We start from the raw sequence: 19883 nt of genomic DNA, 5'->3' as shown, positions 1-19883 counted from the left end.
TGCTACTTCCTCTTGGAAACACCTGACTCGGGCAGCCTCCCCACGCCCAGCCCTGGCAAAGCCCATCTCCAGGGCAGGCTCCAGCCAGTGCTGCTTCTCACCACCAGCAGCAGCAGCGTCTCGCCTGCGAAGAGCCGCTCCCCCCCCACTCCCCCTTCTTCCCAACTAAACCAGGCTAATCAGATTCCAGCAGGGGGAGGAGCTGCCCCTTCGCACACCCCGAGCCAGCGGCTCCGGGACCCAGCGCCGCGCAGGGAGGGGGGCCGGCAGCATGCCCAGCATCCCCTCGGCCCGCGGGGCACCTGTCGGGGGCAGCTCGGCCGGCCCGCGGGCACCCAGCCGGCGCCGTGGGGCGCAGCGCGCAGGGGGAGGCAGGTGAATCAGGTGCCTGGCGGGCGAGCGGCGGGGCCAGGAGATGGGCGACCAGCCGCAGGCGGGGGGCAGGAGAGGGGCCAGCCCGCAGCCCCCCAAGGAGCGGCCGGGCAGGGGCACGGAGCCCCCCGGGCGGCGGCGGCGGCGGGGATCCCGGCGCAGACCCCTGCGCGCCCTGGGCAGCCTGGTCAGCCGCCTGCTGAAAACTTTGAGCGCCTTGTCGCACTTGGGAGGGGGGAGCCGCCGGGGGGGCGCGGAGCCGGAGGACGATGAGGGCGGGTTCCGGTGCCCCCCGGTCCCCCCGCCGGCCGGGCCCCCCGGGGCAGCCCCGCCGGAGGAGCAGGTCGGGGGAGGCAGCGGCTGGCCGGAGGCTCGGCGCTCCTGGAGCCCCCCGGGGGGCGCGGCGGAGGGGCGTCCCCCCGGGGTGCAGGGGCTGAAGAACCACGGCAACACGTGCTTCATGAACGCTGTGGTGCAGTGCCTGAGCAACACCGACCTGCTGGCCGAGTTCCTGGGCCTGGAGCGGTACCGGGCCCGCGGCGCGCCCGGAGAGGTCACCCAGCAGCTGGCAGCCCTGGTCCGGGCGCTCTGGACGCTGGACTACACCCCGCAGCTCTCTGTGGAGTTCAAGGTAGGATGGGGCACCCGGACCCCCAGCCACGGGCCGGGGCAAGGGGCACCTGCCAGGCTCACTGGGGTGGGTGCCTAACCATGGCCCAGTGCTCAGGGGCTGTGGGTGCGGGGCGCTTTAACCCTAACCTTAACGCTGCCCCCAAGCCAACCTTAACTCCATTTCCAATCTAGTGCTAATCAAAATCACACAGCGCAGTGGCATCCAGCCAACCAGCATGTGCGCCGGACTGATGCTGGTACTTCTAGTCCTCTCTCTATCTTTATTTACCTTAACAAGGAGTCACACTAGGGGTCCATCTCCACGCACCCCGTACCCTGTCACCCTAAGCCTCAGGTTTCGCAGTGCCAAGACCTTCTGAGCTAGAGGTATGCCACTGCGCTTGGTTGTGGGGTAGGAGGTGGGCTCAGTCTGGTAAGCAGGTGCAGCTGGCTGGGAGGCTGGGGGATGGCTGCATGCTATGGACAAGAGGCTATCTTAGTAGGAGAATGAGTTGAGTCTGTGGGCCAGATCCTGCTGTGGGCTATGCTGTGTGACTCCCCTGAAGATATACTGATGTAACTGAGGCCCCAGTCCTGTACCCTGTTCAGTGTGGACCCACCTGGTGTGGCGGAGCTCCAGAGCCTTCAGTGGGTTATGTGCTGGCCCAGGTGTGTGCCCTGGTGGAAAAAGTTGCAGAGTTTAGGCATGAGTGGAACAGCCGGTCCTGTGGGCCAGTCCTGTGAGCCCTTATTTGTGAGAGTGGTGATATCATCTGTTCGATAGGGGAGTAAATTTCTTGCAGTCTTCCTGAGCCTTAGTGTTTTCCATCTGTAAAATAGGGAGTGACACTGAACCACTTGTGTAGTGTGTTGAGATCCTCTGGGGAACAACAGTGCATAGACTGGAGAGAGCTAAGGGCAATGTGCCTAGCCCTGTGGCCTGATGCCCATGTGCCCAAGTACCCCAGCTCCCGCAGTATGTACCACCTGTCTCTCCCGTGGCACCGGCGTCAGATGAGGCTTCGTGGGAGCGCTCTCCGTGGCTAGGGTGTCACCTGGAAGCCCCAGTGCTAATCAGCAGGATTAGTGTTTGTAAAGCACTTTGAAGATGAAAATGGAATATTTATTATTAAGTAATTGCCGAGGCGCCCACCCACTCCCTGGCCCCCCAGCCCCACGCTGGTGAGAAGGCTGTCCAGCCGAGCCTGCCTGTACATGTGGGGCTAGAATCAGAGGCATCAGGAGGTGGGTTCTCACCTGCCAGGCTTCCCAGATCCTTCCCCACCTGGCAGCTGTGACAGCAGCTGCTCATGCTGAGCTAGTGCCCGTGTAGGTAGAATGAGCAGCCGTCTCTGGAGAGGCGCAGAAGAATTGTAACAACCCCATTTCCACCCACTCACCCCTTTACTGAGAGCACCGAGGAGCCTGCATGCCTCCCTCACTTAGGTAGTGGAGTAAGCTCCCTTTTCCCTGCCTCCTGTGCTGGCTGCCTTCGGGAGTGGCTGCTGGGTGCGGATTTTTAGTTCAGCCCTGCAATGGGATGAGCAGACTCCAGACACTCCCGTGATCTGTGAGAGAAGAATATGGAATCAGACTGGGAGCTACCCAGGGGCAGGACTGTGAATTGTCTGGTGGGATCCCATCTCCCCCCTTCCCTGCACACCTGTGATCTGGGCCTTTCACCAGAGGGCATCTTAGGGAGTGGAGGAGGCAGAGGCCGGGCTGGGGGCCTGGGGTAATGGGTGGCAAATGTTTGTTGTAGCTTTTATAGCATGCATCCTGCTATTGTAATAATGGGCACAATCTGCCTGTGTAAATCAGTGTAATGATGAGAGCCTCCCTCCCCAGATAGCTGCATTCCTAGGCAGGCAGGGAGGGAGGAAAAAAGTTCGCTCCTTAACTCTTAATTTCCTCCCCCGGGTGGTTATCTGCGTGTGACATTAATTTCCTCCCAAATTTTAATCTCCCTGGAAAATAAGATCTCCCGTGGGAATATGCAAGAGCTTGGAGGTTTTATGAGAGGCTGCAGAGCCCCACAATCTATTCATCCAAGTCCACAGCTCCTTTTATTTGAAGATCTCTCTGCTGGAGATTGCGCTCTATGGTAATTCTGCTCCCTTTGCCCCATGCAGTTGCATGTAGCCCTTGCATCAGTTGGGGTTGTAAAGGTGTATTGAGAAGGTTGGGGGAGCCCTAAATTAAAGCACTTCAGGCCATAATCTGATGATTGTTGGAGTCACAAAGGACTTCCCTTCAAGGCACATCACATGGGACATTTTCATCCTCTGACTCATCAGGTACTGGCCACTGTCAGCAGCAGCCAGAGCAAATTTGAAGAGTCAGTTGTCTGATCCATCGCTTGGGCAAAGGCTGTATGTTACTAACTGAGATGAGCGTTCCTTTCCGTGCCGGCACAGCAGCCACTTCTAAAGATGTGAAATTGTTTTGTCTTCAGTTGCTTCCCCAATTGGAAAAAGCCCCAATCCACACAGCTGACAAAGGAGAAACCCCAAGCAGAGCATTGTAACTTGAAGATCAGGCTCAGGAATGCTGGAGCATTTTTGTAGGTGGAGCCTTTATGAACACATGGATCTCCACCCACTAATATTTTGCAAGGAGTGAATTCTTCTGTCCAGAGCAGCCCTTTCTAAGCTGAATGTTTGCAGACCAGCCCCTAATTCTAATCACTATTCAGCATTTTTACAAAGAAGGGGTGATAGGGAAATTTTGTCCTGACCCAGCCAAAGGTGCTCCTAGCTAGCAGCCCTGTGCTGCTCTACAGGTGGTTGACTGGCGTTTGGTTCTGTTGGGGACAGCTGTGCCCGTGAGTTGTAACGTGGAGCAGTGCTGGACGGCAGTGTGTGCCAGCACAGGCCTGGTTTTGTCTGCGGCACAGACTTGGCCCACGAGGCTGGGTTGCCATGTCAATGCATCAGGACGCCACGGTGGTGCTGCTGGATGACCCCAGAATGCCAGCTCCTTGCCCCTGAGCCGTGTCCCAGGTCCAGGCAGTGGTACAGCATGATGGTGGCTCCTGGGCCGTGGCTCACAGGGTGGGGAGTGGCACGGATAAATCCTGTGCAGAGCAGGAGAGCGTTGGTGTGCAGAGGAGCCCAGCGTTCTTCGGGAAAAACGACAGTCCCTCACTCCCCTTATTTGGCTGTGTGCTCTGGAGGTGGCTGATGGTCAGAGCAGCAGGCTGGGAGGCAGGAGTTCTAGCTTCCGTTCCTAATCCTTCCTCTGCATCAGTCTGTCACCTTGAGCAAGTCCCCTGATTCCTTTCCTGCATGCCTGTGCTGGGAACGGGGTCGGGAAGGCTAAGGAATATTGTAGCTATTGTGCATGGCAGGGCAGAGCCCAGCTCACTCTCCATGCTGACAGCTCTCTGGTGTCTTAAGCAACTTTTCCGATTTCTACTCGGGCACAGCCTGTTGAAAGGTCCTGGGACGCGCTCCCTGCAGTTCTCAGCTTTTAACTTGAATACAGACCCACTAGAGCCGAACGTGAGCCCCAGAGGTCTGGTTCCAAACTTGCTCAGCAATGGGCGGGATTGGGAACCGGGGTTTTGCTCAGGCAGGACTCTGCCATGTCCACGCACCTTGGCCGATGACCAGCCTGTCAGCACGTTCCCGCCCAAGGAAAGTCGCCTCAAGCCCCCGATGTGAAAGCCAGGGCGTTTCGCTCCCCCAGCTGCGTACAAGATCTGACCAGCAGGGTGGATTTGGGTGTGATAACGTGCAGTAGCAGTGTGAACTGGTAGTGAACTTCAGGCTGTGTTTCTAGGAAACAGCACAGTGAGTAGTTGCGTGAGAGCGAGAGAATGAAGAGCCCTATTGAGAGCATCTCCCGGTGTCCCAGTCAATTTCACATTCCTGGCCAGCAAAATCTTCCCTTCTCTGGTTCCCACGCGGCTGCTAGAAGCTTGGGAGGGAGCAATGAGCCCCGTTGTGTGGCACACAGATAACTTGTTGTGTGAGCTGTTCTGAGAGGAATGCCCAGCAGGCCCCGTGGTAACCCTACCTTGGGGAGCCACGCCTGGGAACGCGCAGAAGAGAGCCAGCTACATTCTAACTGAGCTGGCCATGCGTAGCCCAGAGCCCATGGCAGGGGCGAGGCCGAGCGACTGCTCCACCTTGAATAGGCTCCACAAGGGAGTTCCTGCAACAGCCCAAGTGAGTCCTGCGATGTTTCAGTGACTGGGACGTGAGCGGTTGTGCCTAGTGGTTGGAGCAGAAGCCAGGAATGGGAGTCCACCGGTCAGAGCCGATGTCAGGAGCCAGGGATTGGGGCTGAGGGCCAGGACCAGGTGACCTGGCGTGAGGCAAGGCAGGCTCCAGGGCAGGAGTAGAATTGGAACAAGGCAGCAGCAGGATCGGAACAAAGTGGGAGCAAAGCTGGGAAAAAGCAGGAACAGAAGTTGTTGCAGCCAGGAGCGAATGAGGAGTTGCTGAACTGCTGCTGCTGGACTTAAGAGCTGGTCTCCTGCCTCTTCCAATCAAGCAGGTTGTAGCAGGCTGCCTGACTGGCTACACAGCCCAGCTGTGCTTGTTAGGTCGCCCAGAGACTGGCTCTGCAGGAATGTCTTCACTGCAATAAAAAACCCACAGCACCACTGCAGCTGACCCAGGTCAGCTGAGTCTCAGATCCTGGGCAGTGGGCTCAGGCCATGGGGCTAAAATGGCAGTGGAGATGTCTGGGCTCAGGCTGGAGCCTGGGCTCTGAGGCCCCGCAAGGCAGGAGGTGTCTACGCTGCCGTTCTTAGCCCTGCAGCCCCAAGCCCTGCGAGTCCGAATCAGCTGACCATGCTCTCGGACCCAGTGCTGCAGGTTTTTATTGCAGTGTAGACATAGCTTTGCTCCTGGCTGTCCATGCGGCAGGATTTTAGAGGGCAGGATGAATTATGAGTAACAAAAGAACCACCACTTCCAACCTTGCCAACCCCACTGCCTTGCCCATGTGGCTCTGCTGGGCTCTGGCCCCTCCCCAGTCCCCTCCCTCTTCTCCATCGCAAGCCTTCTGCTGTTTTTGCACAGCCCCATCCTCGGTTTGAGCTCCCTCCCACACCTGGGATCTCTTTGCTGAGCGCTGTAGCTCAGCCCCCGGAGACGCTTGCTCGGATAGAAATTATCAGACTGAAAGTTTCGGAACAGCTGCTCCCAGCAATTAACAGAGCTAGCAATTTCCAGCACTTGTGTAACTTCCGCAGCCCGCATTAGGCTGCTCAGCCTTTTTTTTTTTTTTTTTTTTTTAAAATTTCCCTTGGAAGCCACTTAAATAGTTGCTCAGCCCCCTCCTACCTTGGGTTCATCCCTGGCTGGAATACCCCCACACAGGCTGGCAAGGAATCGGGCAGCACCAGCCAGGGATGCTGCTGTGTAGTGGTTGGAACAAAGCTGTGCTCTGATCCTCACTCTCTGTGATCAAGTCGCTTGTCTAAGTCATGCCTCCAGCGAGGACGCTGGGTAACCGGCTCTCTGGGAGCCCGAGGCTGTGTGGGGAGCGGCGCTTTCCCAGGGAGAGAAATCATGCGGACGGAGGTATCCCCACAGACTCGCGGCTGTCTTTCCCGCTCAGCGCTCCTGTGCCGCTTGCACAAATGGGCAGCAAAACGTTTTCTCGCAGAAGCCCTGGGGATTCCTGCAACACGTGGGAGCCCCGGTCGCTGCTTGCTGCCGGCTGGCTGAACGTACAGCACTGAATGCTTTTCTCCCTTAATGGGCTCATCCTGGCAGCTTGTTGAAAAGGCCGGCCGGGCTGAACTGGCCCATTCCGAGACCGCTCATCTCGTGATTTGTTTCTCCGAAGCTTTTCTGCGCCCCTTCTGTGGGCACTGTAGCGTTTCCAGCCTCGTGCTGCAGTCACTGGCCTTTCTTTTAATGCGTTCTGACATCCTTTCTCAGCAGCCAGCCAAGGGGACCCCTCACGCGCACACTCACACTCACGCTTCAGGCCTCTGACTGCGTGGGCAGAGGAACATTAACGCTCACCCTAACACCCGCAGTGTTACTGGAGGGAAGGTGGCTTTAAGCAGGTAGGATGTTGTACTCTTAGGGCCTTCTCAGGTCGTAAGCCTGTAACCTCTGCATCCAGGAAAGGAAGGGGCTGAAAATACAGCAGAGCAGGAGCAGAGGCCGGGAGAGATCCCAGGGGTGGAACCTAGCACAGTGTCAGACTATGGAGTTACATAATAAAAGCTGCAGGGCTGGGATTTGCAAAGGAGCCTGGTGCCCAAATCCCATTGGAAGTTGAGTACTCAACTCCCAGAAGCTAAAGAGCAGCTGTAGGCAATTCAGGGCAAGGGGTGTATGGCCAGCACATTGCACAGGGGGCTCTAGTCTCCGGGCATTACTCTGATATTACTAAGAATAACACAATGTGTCCAGAAGCACAAACAGGTGGGCTGGAAAGCCTGGGAATGGGAGGGCACCTCACTGCCACGGGGCAATGGCTTACCCTGTGGGATAGTGAGTACCGGCCTGTGAACTCTACAGGGAGGACAGATGAGGTGCCGGCGGTGGGGGGCAGTGACATTCCTGATGATCCAACAAGGGAATATTTCCAAGTGGGGAGGTCCCCTGCTCAAACCTGTCCGGCCAGTGCCCTGAGTCACCGGGTGCAGACACCTGAGGGCATAGTATTGCTGGCTTCCATGTCATGACAACATCCTTCATTGCACAATGTTGAGGGAGCTCGAAGAGGCCACTAAAGCAGTGTGTGAACCACCTGCATATAACCTGTCACATGTCCTAACAGGACAGCAGCCGGAGAGGTCGTTTCTCTCCCCTTTACGTGATTGGCTCTTGGACCAGCTCATTAGAGCACATGAGGGGGGATGCTCTGCTCGACTTGGGGTGATGTTTTCAAAAGGGCCTAAGTGACGTAGGAGCCTACATCACATTGAGAGCCAATGGGACTGTGGCACCTAAAGCACTTAGGCAATTTTGAAAAATTTGCCCTTATGTAGCACCCGGGAGTTGTTTCAAGGCGTAACTATAGTTGAGTCACAAATCACTAGCTGCAAGAAGAGTGACCCAGCCAGCAGGTGCTGCCTGGTGAGCCAAGTGGGTGCGGCTACACTTTTCTTCTTCAAAAAAATCAAATGCAGCTAAACCAGAGCATCGCCCTCAAAGGGATGCAGCCAGTTATTCAAACCCACAAACGTACGTCTCGGAATGGAGACAGGTGCTGGAGATCTCTCGCTGGCTGGCTGATCGTGTGGCCGCTTCCAGTTCCCAAATCCGCTCCTTCGGGAGCGGCCCATTCAGCTGCTGGGGTGCACCCCTTGGAGCCCAGGTTCTGCTCTCTGGCGTTTGTCCATGTCGGTGACTGAGTGAGCCTGGGTTACTCCTGTCAGACTCGGCGTGCTGTCTGGTGGTCTGGGTGTCCTCGAGGAGCAGCCAGCATCCTTTGCTTTGGTTAATCTCATTTATACCTGCTGTCCTTCGTGGGGGTGGGGAGGTGTGTCAAATTCTGGGTGCTGGAGCTGTCAAGGCTAGAAAAGACTGTGAGGAAGTTCAGAGGGACCGGACAAAACCAGGGGACTGATCAGTTTGGTGGCAGGTAATATTCACTGTTGGAGCCAATGCGAGGTAAAGCAGCCAGAAAGGAATGATTTGAATTACCCAGACACCCTGAGCGTTTCTAAACTAGCTACAACCGCTGAGGGAAAAGAGGTGGAAGTCTCTGTGGGCTGTTCAATAAAGACGTCTGCTCAGTGGGCAGCAGCGGTAAATAAAACCGATTGTTAGGGTATATAAGGAATGGGACCGAGAATAATACAGAAGATCTTATTATCTGTTATAGCTGTAGTTCACCTTCTCCTGGGGTATGGTGTTCTGTTCTGGTCATCTCAAAGAGCAGATAGGAGAAACAGACCGAGATCAGAGTCAGGTAACGAAGTCTCTCCAAACCTGTAACCGTTTTCAGTATAAAAGGAATTGGGAAAGTTTGGCCTGTAGATGACTCAGAGGGGAGGTAATACAGCAATACAGAATAGCGAATGGCATGGAGAAGGGAGATCACTTGCTCCTGTTTATCCTTTCTTGTGTGATAAGAACAAAGGAATGTTCAAATAAAACAATAAACACTTTTCCACAGTGCACAATTGTCCTGCGGAACTTGCTGCCACAAGATCTCACTGAGGACGACGACTTGGATGGAATTAAAAAGGGAGTAGCTATTTCTATGGAGAGTAAGAACATCTGCAGTGAAATTACAAAGGGTAAAAATATTACAGGCATATAAACCCTGCTAGCTCCGGGCAGAAGCCAGTCCCTGACAGGCTGGGGCCAGGAAGGGGCAGGTTAGTACACAATTGTCCATTGTGGGGATTGTTACCCCTTCCTCTGGCGAATCTGGCCACTGTCCCGGGGGGAGGGGGATACTGGACTGGATGGACCTGTGATCTGGCCATTCCTATGCTCCCGCTCGTCCTCTCTTGAGCGACCACTGTGATCCTTTTCCTCTGAGGCATCTCTTCTGTATAACAGAGCTATTGACTGACTCCTGGGGCAGAAAGAGAGTGTTACCCAAAGCAGCAGTTGCCCAGGGGGTTGCAGTGTTGCACACTGGAGAGCAGGGCACAGGAGCGGGAGACGGGAGACCCGGGTTCTATTCTCAGCGCTGCCACTGACTCACAACCTGACCTTGGACAAGTCGCGTCCTTACTTGATGCCTCAGTTTCCCCACCTGTGAACTAGGGCTAGCATTTCCTTACCAGCTGGACCAAGCTCTTGGAGGGTCCTAGAGGAAGAACACAATGGAGGGCAGGGCTGTGCCTGAAGGCTAAGGCCAACAGTCCATGAATGGAGGGTTTGTGTTTACCTGGGGGCGGTTTACTGTGCTGCTGTTTCCCCAGGGCAGGTTTTGTCCCCTGCATGTGTGCTTCCTTCTGTGTGCAACGTGCCATGGCTGCACAGTACCTGCCCCGTGACAGGGCGGCTGGGATCCCATCCACCCCCGGCTGCAGACGCTTGGGGTGTTGCTCGGCTGCAGGATCTGCTGGGCCACATAGTTGTAAATCCCATGGCTTCCCACAAGCGAAGGAACTGCCGTGGGTCATCGCTGGGGCACCAGGCAGAACACCTGTCTCTGTCGGGTCCCGTGGCCTTGGAGGCCGTGCAGCCAGCAGGAGTGGGCCCCTAGTGCGTGGTTCGTTGTATGTGTCTGTGGCCCGCAGGCAGAGCTGGGGATGGCAGCCGTGGGGTAGTACCCCATGCGTGTGATCTTACACACCTGTGTGGCCAGCAGTGCGGTCATCAGCAGCTTTCTGCCTGTTCTTGTCCTGCTGGTAGCAAAGCTTGGTTGTACGTCCCATTCCCCTCTCCAGTGGCTCCGGGGTTACCTTCTGGGGGGTGTCAGAGGCATACGGAGGCCTGACCTCAGCCTGAACGTGGCTAGCAATCCTGCAGATGCTTCCCAAGCGGGACTAGACCCCAGCTGGCCCCTCACAGCAGTGCTGGCTCTGCAGGGCTCCCAGGTGCCGACACTGTCTCTAGCCACTGGGATTGGCGGCTGTGCCGGGTGGATCAGCGGAGTAAGTGGGGGAGCTTTTCTGATCATAAAACGGTGACAACTCATGGCATGCATGTTGACGTATGTGTCCAAACTGACACGTACCTCAGTTTGGGGCAGGGTGGATAAAAATCAATGATTTTTTAAAAAAAAAAATCGGATTTTTTTAATTAAATGCTTTTTGAGAAAAAACTATGTAAAGATAATTTTAATTAAGATCCATTATAGCTAAAAGATATCTCATCATGGAATAGGGATTATAAATTCTAATTCTATAGTGTGAGACAATATATTCATATAATGTTTAAGAAAAGTTTTGTAAATTAATTCCAATAGTTCGTGGATTAGGGACACAATCTTATGGGGTTCCAGGGGCTTCTGTATAGATTATTTAGGTTAATCTTTCTATCTACCCAATGGGTCTCAGTGCTCAGTCTAGAAGATACCATCAGGAGATACTTAGTTTTGCAGTTCTCAAACTGTGGATTTGTGTCTCCAGAGGGAACATGCTTGTTAACAGCAAAAATGTTTTAAAATAAATAAATAATATATAGAGGTGAGAAATAACAGACCTCAAACGCTATTGTCCCTCTGCAAATTTGTGTGCACAGAGTCAATCCCTTTGTACCTCTCTCTAAAAGTGCAAAGTTTTAAAAAGGTCAATGAATAGAAGATTGTTGGGGGCGGAATAGATCTGGACAAGGAGAAGAAGTCTGGAGATAAATGTGAGAAGCGAGGGACATAGGCTTGTTTTGTTAAAATAATATGTTTGCAGTTGAAGAAAAAAAATCCAGAATACTTAAACTTGTTGTTTTAGTTAAATAAAACAATTTAAATGTCTGTCTGGTGGTGGTCTCCTTATACAGCATGGCAAGAAAATCCTCCAAATATTAATGATAGTTCGCCTCCCAATGACATCATAAATATCTGCTTCAATTACCTTTGGTAAATTAAATCACCAAATAATCATTCATTTTCTGATCTAGCTGTAAAACTAATCTGAAACGTTTTCAAAATAAATCACTGTTTAAAAATGCATAGTGTTTACCTTCTAAAAATGAAACCTACATCTCTGTCTCGGAGTCGTGAAGAATATGTAGTAAGGTTATAACAACCAACAAGATGCACTTTTATGTAGAAAACCATGATTAAATCGAGTCTTCCTGACTAGTGATTTAAATCAAATCCACCCTGGTTTGGGGGGTGCCTCCATATTCCCCCCTCCATGGTTCCAGTTGGATGTGGTATTATTCACTTCCTGCCTTTAATCCACTCAGCAGTGTCGCCATGTGGCTGTTAAACACCTGACATGACATGCAGCGCCCCAGAGCTGGCTGCATTTGAGTGTGTGTGGGGGGGAAGGTAACCCTGGTCTGAATTATCTACATAGCACTTGGGGCTACGTCGGGGTCCCTGGGGACAGGAAGCCCCGCAGAGATGGATGGAGGAGATTATTGGGTGTCTTCTTTGCACCTCCTGGCTGTCTGTCCGTCTGTAGGAGGATGAATTATGTTGAGGTGACTAAAGAACCGGTGTGGGGGCAAGCCCCGCACAAAGAAACCACTCCCCTCCTGACAGAGGAAATGCCGTCCTTGCCCCACAGCAGGGTCCCTGGAGGCCATGGCTCAGAACAGGGAGTGCCCCGGTGATCAAACCTCTCTGGCGTGGGCTGGGGGGTCTAACTGCCCAGGCAGGGGGGTTGTCTCGCCAGGTTGCAGGAAAGGCCGGAGAGGCTGCTTATGCCAACCCAACCCAGCCCCAGGGAAGAACGTCAGAGCTGGGCACGGGTCCTGTTAGAGCTGCCTGCATTGCTACAGGGAGAGGAGGAGCTCAGATCAGGAGAACACCCTCTTCCCCCTCACCTTCCCTTGAGATGGCCCCTGCAGCGCCCTGCGTTGGGCGTGAAACTGGTGGGGTGGGGGCCAGGAGCCAGTTAGTCTGTGCCCTGTGTGCCAGGCAGTGTGGCTCTCAGGGCCCCAGGGAGGCAGGGGCTGGGGGATCCACAACTAGGCAGTTCCATTACCAGATCCTCCCCCGAGAAGGGTCTGGGTGCAAGGTCCCCATGGAGTAGTGTTGGGGGATGCCTTCCCCTTGCCCCCAATTCTGCACCTCTGTGCACCCTGGCTTGGTGTGGGCACTGGGATTTACCCTTAACCGAGGGGGTGGGAATTGCGCCTTCTGATCATGCTATTGACCAGCGGAGGAGGGCTGAAGGGCCCAGTCCTGGATGCCCTCTGGCTCCTTTGTGCGGGCTAGGGTGGCCCACAGGAGCTGGAGAACATCCCTGGTGTAGGGGGCCTTTGATGGCCCAGGGCAGAGCTGCCTCTCCTGGCTCCACCCTACACAGAAGTTGCCAGGTAGGGGGTGGGACAAGGGGCAGACGGGGAATAAACAGGGTAATGGGGCACCCCCTGGCCAGGCCTCTTTCTGCCCATGGCCATAGGAGCCAGACTGCCCTACTGGGAGCCGAACTGGCCCTTAGTAGCCCCTGAGTGGGGGGCATTCTCCACTTCCCCATGGCTCGGCACTAGCGTAGGGGTACATCTGGCCCAGGGTACCTGCTGAGTGGCTCACAGACCCTCTCCCCATTCCAGTGGGCATGCGGGACTGATGTGGGGGACATGCCAGGGCTGTACCAAGTCGGAGGCAGGGCACAGCCCACCACTGAGGGGCCGCATGGCCAAGGGGCACAGCATTAGCTCTGCTGTGCCCCGCAGTCTATGGGACACTGGCTTTGCCACCCTGCAGCAGGGCTCTGGGCTCTCAGATCTGGGTGCCTGCCTTGGGCAGGAGCCAACAGCAGCTGCTGCAGAGGAAGGTGACTCCTGCTCTGCCCGCCTCCTGCATGGGGCTCGGCTCGCACCCTGCATGGGGGTCACTCTGCCTCCTACCAGTGGGGATTCTTGAGGGATTCCCCAGCCCCTCAGTAGACTCTGTTCTCTGGCTGCAGCGAGGTGCTGCTTTCTGGAGGGCTGCCAGGCCCCCAGGCTGTCTGGGCCTTGCCTGGAGTTTGAACAGGCTGATCCAGATGCTAGAGGCTCACGGCAGCACCAGCTAGGGCAGCTCAAGGAAGCGGTGACAATGCCCTTAGTTGTGCAGGGTCACTTCGTTCCGCTGGGAAGACCTGTACCCGCTGGCAAGCTGCGCTCTTCACAGCCTCAGTTCGCGTGAGCGACTCGCATGGCCCTTCTTCCCGAAACTACTCCAGGTGGCCGGAGGAATGCACCTGGATCTGCCAGCCAGCGCTGACGGGTGAAATGCGCCAGGCGGGGCACTGGCCAGTGCAGAACAGGGAAGCAGAGAGAGGGTGTCGGTGCTCATATGGACAGGTGGTCAGGCTCTGCAAGGGGCATGTCTTTTTAACCCTTCGAATGCTGCCAGGTGCTCAGGTGCCAGGCACTGGTGTGATGCTGAGCGGAGTGCTGGGTGATTTCCATGGGGGGGCTGCAGGCCAGCTGTGAAAGGGTTAAATGTAGCTGCCCATCTCGGTAGCTTCAACAGGTGTTGCCGCAACGAGCTGGCACCTAACCTGTCCTTGCCATGCGGGGGAGCCTTGGTCTGTATCTGCCCACTACCCAGGAGCTGGGGAGCATCAGCCATTCTGATGTCATTAATGGGGGAGGGAATTCAGTGATTGGGAAGGGCAGGCAGCACTGGCTGGAGCCCAGCCTAGGGTGGGGCTCTCTGCTCCCCCAGTACACAAACCGTGCAGTCCCAAGCTCCCGTGCTCCTCTGCCAGTGGGCCCCCATCCTGACCTGCTGGGTCTTGCTCCAGGCCTGGGTCCCACACAGGCAGCATCTGCTGCTATGCCAGCCCTAGCTCTGTCTGGAGCGGGAAACACCAATTGTCCACCCCGTGGGCAAACGGCGACTCAGATCAGCCCGCCCTCCTCATTGCATCTGCCCTTGCGTTGTTCTGGCAGGGAACGAGCCCAGGGCTCCAGATGAAAGGCTCCCCCTTGTACAACACTGCAAATAGACCTTTACGAGCATTTCAGACAGCGGTGCCAGGCTGTTTCCGCTCCACAGAGCAACTCATAAGTGCTGCACAGTGAACCTCTGTTCCCTCCCCGCTCCCTGCCTGTTGTAGGGCCTTGGGCACCCTGGACTCGCCTCTGGATCCTTGCCGTGCCGCGGGACGCTGGCCAGAATGTTCAGAAGGACCTGCTCCTGACTGAGCACCAAAATGAGGGGCCAGGTTTTCCAAAGCGCTGCCGGGAGCTGAGCTGCTCTGAACATATGCAGCCCTTGGGAGCAGAGCCCTTCTGCAAATATGGCCCCCAGGGCAGCAACCTGAGCCCAGGCTTCCATATCAAATCCTCATTGCTGTGAAACCTGTCATTGCTCTTTGTGAGCCACAGGCTGGGGGATGATCTTGTACCTGAAGGGGAGGTGGAATTACAGGGAGATCTACACCGGTAGCCTGTCTCCATCTGTCACTGAGGCAGCAGGGACTAAGGCCCTAAACAGCCCCGGGGGAAGAGACTCTGATGCGATATAGCAGGCTAATGGCAGGGCACCTCGCCATGCTGGACTTTCCTGCTTGATCACCAGCGCCTCTCCCAAAGGCAGGGATAGCCAGGAAAGGGAATGAATAGTGTGAGGCGATGGTGGCGTGCAGAGCTCGGCTGCTGGAATGCAGTATCCTGCGTACAGCCCAACCCAGTGGCAATGGCTCGCTCTCGCTTTTGAGAAGTCCATTAGTGACAAAAACTCATTCGGTATCCAAACCGGCTCCATTAAGGGGGGACCTGCAGGAAAGCATGCTTGAGTGAGTCTTAAGAAGGCAGTTATGTAAGATTTCCCCAGGGCTTTGCCTTTGGAAAAACCGTTCTGTTTTCTTCTTACTTTTCTGTTTCAGAGGTAAGTACGTTAGCAGGTCACCTCTTGATAACACTCCTACTGGAACAGCACCTCTGTTCTTCAAGTCCCCTTTTCGTTCAGCTGCTGATCCGGGGCCAGGTTCTGATCTCCGAGAGGTCAGGTGCAAATCCGGAGTAGCTCCTCTTGAGTTGGGGCAGTTCCTCTGGATTGACACCCTGTGGGCAGCGAGTTCTGAATCTGGCCTGTGTTGCCCACTCTTAAGGTAACCCAGAGGCACCGTGGCACTGCATGCATAAACCCGCACTCTGCGTTTTGTTCTTCTTGTCAATGATTTGTGTGTAAGTTCAGTGCTGGTGAAAGCTGCTAGATGGACAGTTCTGCTGGCGAATATGGGAAGCGGTACTCCTTCCCTGCCCCTGTGCTGCCTAAAACCTGGAGAAGCTGGCACTGGGAACTAGGGCTGAGCGAATAATGGTTTGCTGGCACTTCAGAAAAATTGTGGGGAGAGGGGAAATCAAATGTTGAAAAACAAAATTCCAATCAGAGCATTTGGATAGCATCAAAACGAAACATCTCATTCCGACTTTCAGGCATTTTGACAAAAGCGAGCAAAGGGTAGGGGAGGACGAGGAGGTGCCTCCCTTAACCTTTACCCCCGTGGTTAGGATGTGGGACCCTGGTTCAGTTCTCCCCTCTGCCCTTTGAGGCAGGGGTTTCCCACGTTGTAAGCTGGGGCTGGAACCCCTGAACTGTGGGATATTCTGGAATTGGGCTTTCTCAGTCTCCTCTTGGAGCTGTTCCACTGTGGTTGAATAATATCATACTCAAGGCAGCGGGGCCTGGAACTTGGGTCCCCTGCATGCAGGGTGAGTGCCCTAGCTAACCACTAGGCTAGAGAGCTGTTCTCCCTCCCTTTCGCTGGTCCAATGACTCTCCATTGTCCAGTGGCACTGGAACATTTTTAGTAGTGGGGGTGCTGAAAGCCAGCCCCCTTACCTCTGTCTGTCCTCCCCTCCCCCCTGCAGGCTGGGCGCAGGGCTGTGTCTCCGGGAGGGGGGACCTGGACAGGGGTAAGGTGGCCGAGGCCACAGCCGGGGGCAGGCACGGGGCCGGCGCCAGGACCCCACGTGGGGGGCCAAGAGCAGAGCCCCGGCTGTGGCGCGGGGCCCTGGGCATGGGGCCAATGGCCAGAGAGAGGGGCTGGCAGCTGGGGCCCCAGGAGCAGAGCCCGGGAGCGGAGGCCTGGGAGCGGCGGTGGGGCCAGTGGCCAGGACCCGAGCCCCAGGTGAGATGAGGGGTTGGGGAGTGGAGTGTGGGCGGAGGGCTGGGAGCAGGGCATAGGCATGCGAAACCCCTCCAGGTTTTATGCGCGGAGCCAGCAGCTGGGGCGCGGGGCTAGTGGCCCCGCATAAAACCTGGGGGTGCTGCAGCACCCCGACGCCATCGTCATTCACAGTGGCACTTCGGAACCATTTGTGATGACAGCCAGGAGACTAGCCGTGGGCACTTGTGGTGGTGGGGGAAGTTTATGATATGCACACGCCAGTTCCCGGTTCTGGCGCTGATTTACTAGTCGCTGGTACGCTCCCAAAATCTCACGCGCTGCAAGAGTTTTTGAGATCCCTTCCACCTGCTCTTCCTGGGGTCGTTTTCCAAGCACCTTCCAGGCTCTGAAAGCTCCAGGTGCAGGCTCAGCTGCTCCCGCTTGGGTCCTTGGGGGTCAGCCTGAGCCATGACACAATCCGACCTGCTTGTTCCCAGTGCTGTGGGGAGCCATGCTGGAGCACAGCCTGTGGGACCCCTCATCAGTTGACAAAGCCCGTTTCCCTTGGTACCAGAACAGATCCTGCAGACCCCACAGGAGAATTTGTAGGATACATGTAACCTCAGCGTGACCCCAATCCAGTGGCTGACAGGGACACAGTCAACTGGACTATTCTGATATTCATTAATATTTGGGGGGAAGGAGTCACCTTTTCCAGCAGAGGCTCAGTTAAATAGAATGGATTGAATTTAAATTTTTTAATCCCCTGTAAAAAGCAGCATTTTTAAAGGTTTCTTTGCTTCCTTCTGGCTATTCAGAGGAGTCTGTACTGGGCCCAGTCCTATTCAACATATTAATAAATGATCTGGGAAAAGGGGTAAACAGTGAGGTGGCAAAATTTGCAGATAATACAAAACTATTCAAGATAGTTAAGTCCCAGGCAGCCTGCAAAGAGTTACAAAAGGATCTCTCAGAATTGGGTGACTGAGTAACAAAATGGCAGATGAAATTCAATGTTGATAAATGCAAAGTAATGCACATGGCAAAACATAATCCTAACTATACATATAAAATGATGGGGTCTAAATTAGCTGTTACCACTCAAGAAAGAAATTGTGGAGTCATTGTGGACGGTTCTCTGAAATCATCCACTCAGTGTGCAGCGGCAGTCAAAAAAGCGAACAGAATGTTGGGAATCGTTAAGAAAGGGATAGATAATAAGACAGAAAATATCATAGTGCCTCTATGTAAATCCTTTGTACGCCCACATCTTGAATACTGCGTGCAGATGTGGTCGCCCCATTTCTAAAAAAGATATATTGGAATTGGAAAAGGTTCAGAAAAGGGCAACAAAAAATATTAGGGATATGGAACGGCTACTCTGTGAGGAGAGATTAATCAGACTGGGACTTTTCAGCTTGGAAAAGAGACGACGGGGGGGAATACGATAGAGGTCTGTAAAATCATGATGGGTATGGAGAAGGTAGATAAGGAAGTGTTATTTACTCCTTACTCATAACACAAGAACTAGGGGTCACCAGATAAAATTAATAGGAAGCAGATTTAAAACAAACAAAAGGAAGTATTTTTTCACATAATGCACAGTCAACCTGTGGAATTCCTTGCCAGAAGATGTTGTGAAGGCCAAGACTATAACAGGGTTCAAAAAAGAACTAAATAAATTCATGGAGGATAGGTCCATCAGTGGCTATTAGCCAGGATGGTGTCCCTAGCCTCTGTTTTGCCAGAAGCTGGGAATGGGTGACAGGATGGATTACTGGGGCACCTGGCAACATGCTGATTACTGGGGCACCTGGCATTGGCCACTGTTGGAAAACAGGATATTGGGCTAGATGGACCTTTGGTCTGACCCAGTACGGCCGTTCTTATGAAGGGTGCCTGGAACAATGGTGCCTTCTTACACAGCATGCTTGCCCCTGCGTGTGTGTAGGCTCAGAGCTGCTGCCCGCCAGGACCAAAGCAGCTCCGGCTATACTGTTGTTAACTCCTCTTAGCCCCTGCAGAGCTGGCTTGTCAATGGGAGGGGGCTGGAGTCTGTCCATGCTTGGGCACCAGCAATGGAGTTGTCCCTGTGGTGCAGCCCTGAGCGCATCTGTCTGTGTCAGCCCCTGGAAGGCAGGGGGGCCGAGTCTGGAGACCAGGGGGCTGCGCTGCTGTCCATCGAACCCCGTAGTTAGCGTGAGTCAGTGGGGAGAAGGGACAGCTCAGCTCCCCAGGGCCAGACCACATTGGCAGCTGGGAGGGAAGGCTGGACTGAGGCTCAGGAGACCTGGCTTCAGTTACTGCCTTGGCCACAGCCTCCCTGCATGACCCTGGGCAAGTCACTTAGTCGCTCTGTGCCTCAGGCCCCCCTCTGTCTCCTGGGGATGGTGACCCTTCTGTTCTCCCAGCTTGTGGCTAGCTGATGGGGAGCTCTCGGGGGCCGGGAACGTCTCACTCTGTGTATGTGCAGCACCTAGCGCAGGGGGGCCCTGATCTCGATGGAGGCCTCCAGATGTTGCCATAATACAAATTGCATCCGAAAGGGCCCATTTGATGCACTCACTGATGGAGACTGGATGCAGGACCCCACACTGCCGTCCTGAGAGCGTCCTGCCCAGCAGAACTACGCTGTACCCATGCTCCCTTTGGGCCAGGTGTGGGCTGGAGTTGTGAGGCCTCGGAGTTGGCTTTTTCAGATTCCCACAGGCTCAGCACGCTCCTGCTAGCAGGGCAGTGCTTGCAAACAATCCAGCAGCAAAGCACCTTCGTGGGAACAAGTGTTACAAACCCTAAAAATGGAGCAAAAAGAAAAGCAGCAGCAGCGAAGGGCCCAATCCTGCAACCTACCCTGCATTGTGCCTGGTAGGGGCTCCCTGTGGCTGCCTGCACGGAACAGCCCACAGGATTGGGCCCCTAAATGCCTGGCATAAATGAACCCACTATAGTCTTTGAGGGAAAGTCCTGGCTGCTTGAATGCAGTAGCGTGGACTTGCACAGGGCGTGCCGAGAGTGCTGCTTTGCTTTATGTTCCCAGGCAAACTCACATTTAATCTGGATTTAATAGGACGGTGGTTATATGGCTGGGAACGAACAGGTTTTTAATGATCAGCCCTCTGCTGCAGTTTTGCCACATGTTGTAGATGGATAGCCAGAGGGCAGGTTTGTTAAAACTCAATAAATAGGTACGCCCGGCAAGTGCTCTTTGGTTAGCTCTGGGTCACCCCACAGTGAGGCTCTGAGCTTTCTGAGAAGTGTGTGGCGGGAGCTTCCTTCCCAGCAGAGCTGTGCTTCCTGT

The 19883-nt window shown here is 54.8% G+C and overlaps 1 protein-coding gene across 1 annotated transcript in view; it reads left to right on the top strand.

Moving 5' to 3' along the window:
* Positions 1-253: 253 nt before the first annotated feature.
* USP43 (ubiquitin specific peptidase 43) overlaps positions 254-19883 on the top strand; it is a 184895-nt gene continuing 165265 nt past the window's right edge. The window contains exon 1 of the mRNA XM_084648154.1: positions 254-1003. Coding sequence (XP_084504280.1) covers positions 416-1003 — 588 coding nt within the window. The 5' untranslated portion in view covers positions 254-415. The remainder of the gene's footprint in view (positions 1004-19883) is intronic.

Source organism: Lepidochelys olivacea (assembly GCF_965140295.1).
Source record: "Lepidochelys olivacea isolate rLepOli2 genome assembly, chromosome: 14".
Taxonomy (NCBI): domain Eukaryota; kingdom Metazoa; phylum Chordata; order Testudines; family Cheloniidae; genus Lepidochelys; species Lepidochelys olivacea.
The sequence above is the reverse complement of the archived record's forward strand: the minus strand, read 5'-3'. Positions and strand labels throughout refer to the sequence as shown.